This window comes from Emiliania huxleyi (assembly GCF_000372725.1).
Source record: "Emiliania huxleyi CCMP1516 unplaced genomic scaffold EMIHUscaffold_84, whole genome shotgun sequence".
Taxonomy (NCBI): domain Eukaryota; phylum Haptophyta; order Isochrysidales; family Noelaerhabdaceae; genus Emiliania; species Emiliania huxleyi.
Window position 1 is genome coordinate 458577 of NW_005195736.1, and position 10090 is coordinate 468666.

A 10090-nucleotide genomic window follows, 5' to 3' on the forward strand; every position below is an offset into this window, starting at 1 on the left:
CGCGCCGCGCTCATGCCAGGCACTGCGGCGGCGTGGGCGGGCGCGAAGCCGGGCGCGAAGCCGGGCGCGGGCGCGGAGAGGGCGGCGTGGCGGCTGCAGAGGCCGGCGGCGGCGGCCGCGTCCGTGGGCGCGTGCGACCCCTGAGCGCACGCAGCGCCCCTCGTCCCTCCTCCCCATGCGCCGGCGGCCGTCCAGCCGACCGGCGCCGGCGCCGGCGCGAGGACTGGCGGCGCCGCGTAGTGCGCGCGCCCCTCCGCCTCGCCGACGCCGCCTCCATGCAGCGGTGGGATCGGGGAGTCCGCCCCGCCCACACCGCACGCCCGGGGCAGCCCCATCTCCAGCCAGCCAGTGGCCGCACTTGGCAGCTGTGCTACTGCTGCCCCAGGCGGGCAGAGCCCAGCCGCACCCCAGGCGGCGAGCGCTTGGGCGGTGTACCCGCGAGCAGGCGCGGGCGCGGAGGAGGGCCACGCGCGTCGCGGGCCCGAGCACGCCGCCGCCGCAGCCTCGCCGACGTGGCCCAGAGCGCCACCGGACGGCTCCAGGGCGGCTGCCCACCACGCGTCGGCGTAGAGAGCCGCGGCGTGGCGTGCTCGCCAATCGTCGACGCCGCCACCGCGCCGCTCGAGTTCGCCGGGCCGCTCCCTGGGCGGCGCTCCCTGCGGTCGCGGCTGGCTCGTCGACTGCGGCTGCGGCGCGGCCGACGCAGCCACCGGGGCATCGCTGTCGAGGAGGTCACGCCGGAGCGCCTCGAACTGCATGCGCAGCGCCGCGCGCTTGCTGGCGGCGCGGAGGCTGGCCTCTTCGCTCACCTCGCCAGCCGCATCGCGAGCCCACCCGCGTCGCCGTATCGGTTGGCGGTCCGGACCAAGCTGCAGCGCCTCGGCGTACTCGGCCGCCGCCTCATCGGACTGCTCTCGCTGCAGCGCACCGAGGTGAGCCCGCAGCGCCGCCCGGGAGTGCGGGTCCGAGACAATAGGTGGCGGCTCGCCGAACTCTCCGCGATAGGAGGCCGCCACGCGCGCGTGCACCGCCCAGGCAGTCGCCTCTGGCTCCATTGGGCGGGGGCCGGGCGGGCCAGAGAGAAGCCGGCCGTTGTACAAAAAGAATTTTACAAGATTTACAACCCGCAGGGGACTGGCGCGCACTGGCAATAAAATAATTTAGGAGACCAAACCATGCGGCGCTGGGTAGAGAGCTCGATAAACTCGAGTGGCCAAAATACGCTGCGGGGAGAGCGGAGCTGCGCCGAGAGGCGGGAGAAGCCGCGAGAGCAAGGGATCGGCAGGCGGCGGCGGGCGTCGCACGCAGAACGAGGCAGAGGAGAGCGACGCGACAGAGGATGAAGCGACAGGAGAAAGAACGACGAGAGTGGGACGACCGCGAGGTGGCATGAAGGTTGCACAGCGAGAATCGGGGTTTTGGTATATCGGGGTTATCGGGGTTTTGGTTTTGAACCCTGTCTGCACGTCTCGCGCGCGCGTGAACAGGGCTCCAGGCCCCAAATTACGTGTGAGTGTTAGAGAATCGGCGAGGGACTGCGAAGAGAGAGAGATAGGAAGAGGCAGACGCCCAAGGGTGGGCGACGGCTAGCACCACCACACTCCTTGGAGCACTTGGAGTCAGTGCAGTCGGTAACCTCACATCCAGGGCCGGGGAGCTAAGAAGCGCACCCAGCGAGGCACCATATGTGGGACGCGCGAAAGTTGTGTAGAAGCCGTCACGAGGGCTCCACGACGAACGACCAGCGAGATCGCCTGTTGGCAAGATTGCGCAGGTGTGCTGCGGGCGGCAGGCGGTAGGTGGCGGGTGGCGGGTGGCGGGCAGGCGAGTCGTGATTGAATGGTGCATGTTGAGGTCTGTGCTGGCGGGTGGCGTGACATCGCAGGCGGGTTGAATCGGGCGAGGACCTGCGCCTCTCTGTGCCTGCGCCTTGCGCTATCTGTGCTGGCGGGCGTCCACGAGTCCGTGCCACATAGTTCAGCGTTTGTGCCTAAGTTGCCCTTGCATCGCGCTCCAAGACGCCACCCACCTCCGCTCAGGCCTTTGTTGATAGCAAGTCCTCAATCTTCGGGAAATACGAAGATTTGCTTCCGGTCCAACCGGATGCGAACACTGCTGCTGAATGCCTCTTGCTTCTTGGTTGTCAATGCCTCATCAAGGGCTGTCAGAAAAGATGATCTCGGGTCGGCAGGCACTGCAGCCGACCACAAGCTAGCCGCTGCGCTGATGGAGCGCATCAGGGTGCTCGAGGAGACGAACGAGGTGCTAAAGGAGGAGAACAAGGTGCTCAGGACGGGGATCTTGGTCGGCAATGAACTGCCAATAACAATGGGCAGCTTACGCCAAGGCTGCCGGCGATGGTGCGGGCCTGCGGACGACCTGATGTTTGCTGGGTCGTGGCGGCAAACTACCAAAGCAGAATCAGCGCCGCCACCGTGCTGTACTGCAAAGGACAGCTACGATGATGACTTACAAGGACTAGAAGACAGTTTTTATTGGGATCCGAAATGCGGGAACTCATCATACGAATGGGAGGACGACGACGAATTCCATTACTCTGGTGAAAACGAACAAAACGAATTCCGGGGTCCGCGTGTTGGGTTCGCCGAGCACTCTGCAAGTTCATGCGTGTGCGACCCTACTAAACACTACACGTGGGACGCACCAGAGTCGTGCACCCTGCTCGCCTGGAGCGCCAAGGCGTTTTGCGCCGTCCTCGGCAAAAGAACCATGCTTCTGATAGGCGACTCGACGATGCACCAGGCGGCAGTGACGCTCATTAACATGGTCCTCCTTGGCAACGGCCAGTGCCACAAGCAGCTTGCATTTGGCGCGAGCGACACGCTGATCAACCGGACGTTCGGTTTCCTCAACCGTGGGTACACCTGGATTGATTGGATTGCCCGCAAGGACCCGGACTTTGTCGTCCTTTCCGCAGGCACTCATATCAGAAGGGATCAGGACTATCATGACGTGTTCGATGCCGTCCTGAAAGGCACGCGCGACCTTCCAAAGCAAATCGCGCCCAAATACGCGCCTGCAGTCCGGGGCCGACCCCTCCATATCATGTGGAAGACGCAGCAGCCAGGCGATCCCGACCTAGACCCTCCCTACCCAGCAGTCACTCGGCAGGCCGTTCTTCGGGGCCTTCCAGGCACATACTGCTTCAATCATGAGTCGCCGGCGGGAAAGCATCATGCACGGTTTATGGATCGCGACATCAAGACGGTGGCCAAGATCAACGCCGCTGCTGCCAAGAGCAACGGGTCTTCAGCAACCCTGTCCGTAATTGACATGCGAATGCTGTACTGGGCCACTCATGCGCACACAGAGTATGACTACACCCACTATTGCCTCCGCACTGAGGTGCTTTCTTCCACCTTTCCCCGCATCTTACTCCACGAGGTGGCGCGGCGTACCAACCTGCTCTCAAAAGTCCAAAAGGGGCGCTACTCTACTTTCTCCGGTGCTGTTCGCCCACGGCGCGCCGAGGGATGAATGCAGTAGTCATTAAGGCTCATGAAGTAGTCAAAAAGGTCGATGGCGCGCGGCCGATGGCCGCAGTGCGGCGCTGGCGGAGCACATGCTTTCAGATCCGCATCATTCCGTCAGTCTCACGGCGTGGACCCCTCAGCGGCCGCCCGGCATGCCGCTCGAGGAGATCGCTCCTCAACCAGTCCCCTCGCTCGCCTCGACCGGAGAGGCAGCGAGTTTGTAGGGATTGGGACGTGTATGATTAGGCGTGTGACGGTACGGTGTGTGCACACTCTCATTTTTTTAAATTTGGCAGCTGTTTGTGAAAGCCGCTGGACGCCAGCATCACACACTTCTAGATTTCATGGCGGGCCGCCTAGGCCCTGGGGTCGGAGGTAGAGTCGGTGGTGGTGCCGCGTTGCGGCGCGGGCTACGCTGTCGGGGGCGTTTAGGGCGGGGTCGGGGAAGGGTGGTGGGGTCGGTCGCGTCGGCGGCCGCGCGGCGGTGGCCGCAGGGGGGGCAGGAAGAGGTGGTGGCGCCGATGGTCAAAAGCAAGGTTTTGTAACGCGAGTTGCCGTGCCACAGTGAAATGGAATTAGCCTATAAGAAAACAACTCTCTCTCACAGCAGAAAAAGAATTTTACCAACACGATTCACACGACAGACAAGGCGCGGGCGACGGCTTCCTCAGAAGCCGTCGCCCCCACCACAGAAGCAGTCACACCACTCCCACTCCGGCGCCCACCCACTCCCCACCCCGACATCCCCACCCCACCCCCCACTCCCACTCCGGCGCCTCCGGCGCCCACCCCCCACCCCACCACCCAACATCACCGCCCCACCCCGCCCCACCCCGCCCCGAGAACCACCACCTTTGGCAGCACAAAGCTGCGCCAGATGTCCGCCAGCTCTGGAGCCGCTCCCTCGCGGCTGTCGAAGCGCTCCTCGTCCCAGGCGATCAGGTAGCCCAGCCGCATCACCTCGACCGCCTGCTTGCGAGCCGCCTCCGGGAAGAGCTCGTGCGACTGCGGCGACCACTCCGCCGCCTTGAGGATCAGCCTGCCCACCTCCACCGCCTCGGCCGCTGGCTGCAGGTTGGCCGGCCTGAGGGAGGGCAGAGGCGTGGGGTGTGTCCAAAGAGAGGCTCCGGCGAGTCGGGGAGAGACCATTTCAGTGCGCGCCTCAGTGCGAGTGCCTTGGCCTCGCCCGCCACGCGCACGCCGAAGCGGGCGGTCGAAGCGTTTGCGGAGACGACGACGCCGACCTTGCCGTTCATCGAGGGCCGCGTGACGAGAGAGTGGATCGTGACGGTGGAACCGACTGCCGCAGCGGTCGGACCCGACTCGCTCCACGAGCAGAGTAGGCGCGCCCGCTCGAGGGCAGAAGGCGCGCCGGCGAGTGGGTCAGCGCCGCGGCGCAGCAGCGCCCGCGCCCGCTCGACGGTGAGCGCCTGCGGAAGAGGTGCAATGGGCGTGAGGACAATGCTCTCACGCCTTCGGCCGCTAGTCTCAGGCACGCCTCGAGGTGCTGGAGCGGCATCCAGCCGCGGCTGGCGACCAGCCAGGCGGCGAGGTCGGCGTGGCCTTGGCTGTTCGCGGCCTCCTCGGGCGTGCCGAAGGGCGTAGCGGCGCGGGAGGCGCCGTAGGAGGAGAGGAGCTTGGCGACGTCGTGGCCGTCCTCGCACGCGGCGAACAGCGGCGTGGCGCCTTGCTCATCGGCCTGGTCGGCCGCCGCGCCGGCCTCGAGAAGCAGCCGGGCAATGTCGACGTGGCCCTCCTGGCACGCGATGAATAGCGGCGTGGCGCCATCCTCTGTAGCTTGGTTGATCGCCGCGCTGGCCTCGACGAGCACCCGGACGATCTCGAGGTGGCCCTTCTGGCACGCCATGTACAGCGGCGAGAAGCCTCCGTCAGCAGCTTGGTCGACCGCCGCGCCGGCCTCGATGAGCAGCCTGGCGATTTCGGGGTGGCTGTTTTGGCACGCAATGTACAGCGGCGTAATACCGCCGGGCCTGGCTTGGTTGATCGCCGCGCTGGCCTCGAGAAGCAGCTGCACGCACTCGAGGTGGCCGTACTCGCACGCGATGTACAGCGGCGTGGCGCCTGCCTCGTCCGCCTGGTCCATCGCGACGCCGGCCTCGAGAAGCAGCCGGGCAATATCGACGTGGCCCTCCTGGCACGCGATGTACAACGGGGTGGTGCCTCTGGTGTTGGCTTGGTCGACTGCCGCGCTGGCCTCGACGAGCACCCGGACGATCTCGAGGTGGCCCTTCTGGCACGCCATGTACAGCGGCGAGAAGCCTCCGTCAGCAGCTTGGTCGACCGCCGCGCCGGCCTCGATGAGCAGCCTGGCGATTTCGGGGTGGTTGTTTCGGCACGCAATGTACAGCGGCGTAATACCGTCGGGCCTGGCTTGGTTGATCGCCGCGCTGGCCTCGAGAAGCAGCTGCACGCACTCGAGGTGGCCGTACTCGCACGCGATGTACAGCGGCGTGGCGCCGTCGTTGCAGGCTTGGTTGACCGCCGCGCCAGCTTCGCGCAGCAGCTGGGCGCACTCGAGGTGGCCGTTCTGGCATGCCATGGACAGCGGCGTGGTACCATCGTTCATCGCTTGGTTGATGTCAGCGCCAGCGTCGCGCAGCAGCCGGGCAATATCGACGTGGCCCTCCTCGCACGCGATGAGTAGCGGCGTGGCGCCATCCTCCAGGGCTTGGTTGACCGCCGCACTGGCCTCGAGAATCAGCCGGACGCACTCAATCTGCCCCTCCTGACACGCGATGGACAGCGGCGTGCAGCCTTCAGCGCCTGCTTGGTCGGTCGCCGCGCCAGCCTCGAGGAGCAGCCGGGCGCACTCAATCTGCCCCTCCTGGCACGCGATATACAGCGCGGAAGCGCCGCCGCCAGTCGTCGCCCCCACACTCGCGCCGCCTTGGAGCAGCAGCCGCGCCGCCTCGGCCTGCCCGTGCCGAGCGGCCCAGGTGAGCAGTGTGTCCTGCCTCTCGGTGTCGTGCCGCGCGTCGAGCTCGGCCGCGAGCGACGTGCCGTGCGTCCCCTGCCCGGAGAGGAAGGCGTGCAGCGAGGCCAGGTCGCCCCGAGCCAGGTCGGCGAGCCGGGTTGGGAGGGCGCCGCTCATGTGAGCTGCGGGCGCTCATGGCTTCAGAAGCGCCGAAAAATTCTTTGTCGTACTCGAAGCCATCACCGATATCGTTCAAGGAGAACGCTGTTCAAAATCCGCTGTTTTAGGTAAGTGTAAGCCGCAATGGCGGCCGTCCCGACGAGCGCCGGGCGAGATCGCGAGGGTCGAGTTGGCCTTTATACGCTTTTCTTCATATTCTATATTCGTAAGATTCTATATTCGTTTTCGAAGCGATTTTCAGCCGGAATATAAAGAATATTCGAGAATATAGGCCCTATTTGGAGCCATATTCTTGCCACATTCGAGAATATAGACCCTACTTTGGACAAGAATACGGAAAGAATACGCAAAAAGAATATAGATAGTACTCGGCGAGAAAAGCGTATAAAGGCCAAGAGGTGGTGCGACAGATCGTGTATGCACTCGGCCGGGGGCGACTTCGCGTCACCGCGGCCCATCCGCTTCTCGCTGAAGGACAACGCGTTTGTCATGCACGGGCAACGGGTCGCGGCATTCTCTGAGAATGTCCTTTGGTCCGCCCTCGATCAAGGTAGCTGGATAGCAGTCCCATCGCTACTGCTCCACAATGTCCAAACAGCCAGTGTCAGAGCAAAGCATGAAATCAAGTACCGACACGGAAGAAAAGTTAACTTTCATCGCACCGCGAAGCAAGTGAGGAAGGTGCACATCGAAACGCGGCGCAGTGCCATCGACGTAATGCGAATAGTGTGGTGTCAACCACCGCCCGGGTTGTCAGATGTGTGGCTCACCCGTTTGTACTCTGCCATGGTCAAGGAGGCCCTCGATCTTGGCTGTCGTGGTGCTGGCCTGCATTGGATTGATGTGTCGCCGCCGTCAGGCGGTGCCCACCCGCTCTTTGCGTCCCTCCTCTTTGCGGCCTTACCGCGCACTATTGGACACCCGCCTGTCGGCTCGCGTGAAGGCGGTGTCGATGTTGCACCCGCCCATCTCGGTCGGCAGCTGCGCCTGGAGCCACGCGAGGTCGCGGAGCGCCTGGGGCGAGGCGTCGGCGCGAGCAATGCCCTCAAAGGACTTGCGGATGCGGTTGTGCGCAAACTCGAGAGCCTCGCACGCGACATTGGGCGGCGTGATGCCGGCAATGTACTTGGTCTTTGTTTGCGCAGGCAATCCGTTGGACGAGGTTGAGGCGGAGCTGCGAGGTGTTCGTGACGCAGTCAGTGTCGACGATCGTGTCGATGGCGTCGAGCGGCGCGAGCTTCTTCCTGAGGTGCGCGCTTTGTGTTTTGGGCTGCCCCCCCCCCCCGGGCAGTCATCATCCGGGGAGCTACTTACTCCCAGCGGAGCACTTGGTCTTGGAGCACTTGGTTTTGTAGTGATCAGATAAAAGAGGCGCACTGTTTTTCTTTTCTGTTCGAAAAGCTTCTCCTTCTCGGTGCCCAGATCGAAGCTTCAGCAATGGCCCTCGCGCTTTCCGCCCTCCCCCTTTCGCTCTCGCTCGGCGCCCCGATGGCGGGCCCGGCGTCGCGCGCCGCCGTCTCCATGCAGGCCTACGGAGCCGTCGCGCCCACCGCGGGTGCGCCGCCGACTGCACGCAACTACTCGCGCGCACTGACGCACTTCATTATTTACCTACCCCCCACGCCCCCTCCCGGTGCAGGCGTCGCGGCGGGCGTCGCCGCCGGCGGCCCCATGGCCGGCCCCGGCGTCGACTCCTCCATCCTCGTCCAGGGCGGCTCGCTCCGCACCTGGTCGTACCGCTCGCCGTCGGTCGAGCAGGTGCAGGTGGTGCTCAGCACTGAGGGCCGCCCGCTGGACGCGGACATCGAGCTGTGGCAGGGGCCGGACAACACGCCGTGCAAGATGCGCGTGTACGTCGAGAACGGCCAGCTCCGCCCCTTCAGCGCCGTCGTCGAGACGCCCCGCGGCCCAAACACGATTGCCATCCGCAACATCGGCCAGGTCGAGTTCCCCCTCGCCGCCAACGTCGTCGCGGACAACGTCGACGCGCCGTCGGCCGAGTGCCTCGACACGCGCATGACCATCCAGGGCGGCGCCCTCCGCACCTACCCCTTCGACCCCACCGTCGACAGCGTCCAGGTCCTGCTCAAGACGGACGGGCGGCCGCTCAACGCGCGGATCGAGCTGCTGCAGGGTCCGAACAACAACAAGCAGGTGATCGAGCTGTACACGGAGGACGGCCTCGACCGGCCCTTCTTCTGCATCCTCGAGACGCCCGGCTCGGGCAACGTCGTCCGCGTCGTCAACACCGCCCCCGTCGAGTTCCCGATGACTGCCTCAGTCGTGCCCAACTCCATCAACGAGCAGATGGGCTACGAGGCGGTGCTCGGCGGCGACGTCGTGCTCGGCGGCGACGCGGGGTGGTGAGCCTTTGGGCGCTCCCCCTCCCCGCACCCCCTCGCTCGCGCGCGCGCACGCGCTGCAACGCCCACAGCGCTCGCATTCTGCGCCGCGAGACGAGAACCTCTCTTAGGGACCCTCCACTTCTTTCCCCCCCTGTGACTCTCATCTTGTGACTCGGTGTCAGTGTGCGCGGCAGCACGTGTTTGTAGGGCGGCGGCTCTCGTCCAGTAGGGTCATTTGTGGTTTCACCCGTACACGTATCTCCTTTTCCATTTCACGTAAACGGCTTTTGAGATGCGCGCGGCGCCGGCGGGCCGGCGGCGGCGCGCGGCGGCCCCCCCCCCCGCCCCCCGGCGCGGCCCGCCGGCGTATCCTTCTCCACCGGCGGACACACTGCGGCGCGTGCGGGTGCATACGCGCGGTGTAGCCGTTGCGCGGTTGACGGGCGGTCCGCTTGAAAGGCGCGGATCCTGGCTGGCGCGAGACCGCAGTCGGTGCGCAGAGACCCGACCGAGAGCCCGCGAGACGCATGGCCGAAGTCGCTCTCGTAGAGTCGGCAGCAGACGGGGCGCATGCACGAAGCCATATGCCATCGATCGATGAGCGACATGCGTGTGCGCGCGAGGCGCGTGCGCCCGCGGCGAAGTGCAAGTCTGGGCGGGGCGGGGCGTGTCCTCTCTTTTCGTCTTCCCGCGCGCGCGCTCGGCCTGCACATGCGTGACAAAGAGCGCCGCACACCCCGCACAGCGCGTATATACACATGTACTGGATCTCAGGCGCGTCGAACACCGAACACCGGGGCTCACACGAAAGTCGGCGCGCCGCGCGGCCGCCGCCGCCCGCGGTCAATTCGCCTGCCTACTCTGAGACGGAGAGCCCCTGGCTGCCCCCTCGACGGCTTCCGCCCCCTCGCCCGCCACCCGCCCCTCGGCCACTCCGCCGCCCGCGGGCGGCTGCGCTGGCGCGCGCACGCCCGAGCCCGTCGGGTGTGCAAACAGCGCCTTCACCTGCGAGCGGGGGGCGTACCAGGGTTGGGACCGCCTCCCCACGGCAGCCGGCAGGATTCGGACTTTTTGCGGGGAATGGTATGGTCTGCCGGAACCCACCTCGAGGCCGTACTCCCCCGCCTGCTGACAGA

The 10090-nt window shown here is 65.6% G+C and overlaps 3 protein-coding genes across 3 annotated transcripts in view; 1 reads left to right on the forward strand and 2 right to left on the reverse strand.

The window, feature by feature from the left end:
- Positions 1 to 4127: 4127 nt before the first annotated feature.
- Positions 4128 to 7319, reverse strand: EMIHUDRAFT_219322 (hypothetical protein; the record flags this gene model as incomplete). The annotated part of the gene is made up of 4 exons (XM_005758788.1): positions 4128 to 4160; positions 4341 to 4578; positions 4641 to 4924; positions 7272 to 7319. The coding sequence occupies 4 exons, from the start codon at positions 7317 to 7319 to the stop codon at positions 4128 to 4130; spliced, it is 603 nt and encodes a 200-aa protein (XP_005758845.1).
- Positions 7320 to 8016: 697 nt separating this feature from the next.
- On the forward strand, positions 8017 to 9246 carry EMIHUDRAFT_422643 (hypothetical protein). Its single transcript, XM_005758789.1, has 2 exons — positions 8017 to 8164; positions 8249 to 9246. Exons 1-2 carry the CDS (start codon positions 8047 to 8049, stop codon positions 8974 to 8976), a joined length of 846 nt encoding a protein of 281 aa, XP_005758846.1. The 5' UTR covers positions 8017 to 8046; the 3' UTR covers positions 8977 to 9246.
- A 551-nt stretch (positions 9247 to 9797) lies between these two features.
- Positions 9798 to 10090, reverse strand: part of EMIHUDRAFT_219324 (hypothetical protein) — a gene marked incomplete at both ends in the record, with an annotated part of 1599 nt that continues 1306 nt past the window's right edge. Inside the window, one exon of the mRNA XM_005758790.1 lies at positions 9798 to 9959. Coding sequence (XP_005758847.1) covers positions 9798 to 9959 — 162 coding nt within the window. The remainder of the gene's footprint in view (positions 9960 to 10090) is intronic.

Coding starts and splice junctions, on each gene's coding strand:
- EMIHUDRAFT_422643 (XM_005758789.1), top strand. CDS start 8,047: ATGGCCCTCGCGCTTTCCGCCCTCCCCCTTTCGCTCTCGCTCGGCGCC. Junction 8,165..8,248: donor AGCCGTCGCGCCCACCGCGG/GTGCGCCGCCGA, acceptor CTCCCGGTGCAG/GCGTCGCGGCGGGCGTCGCC.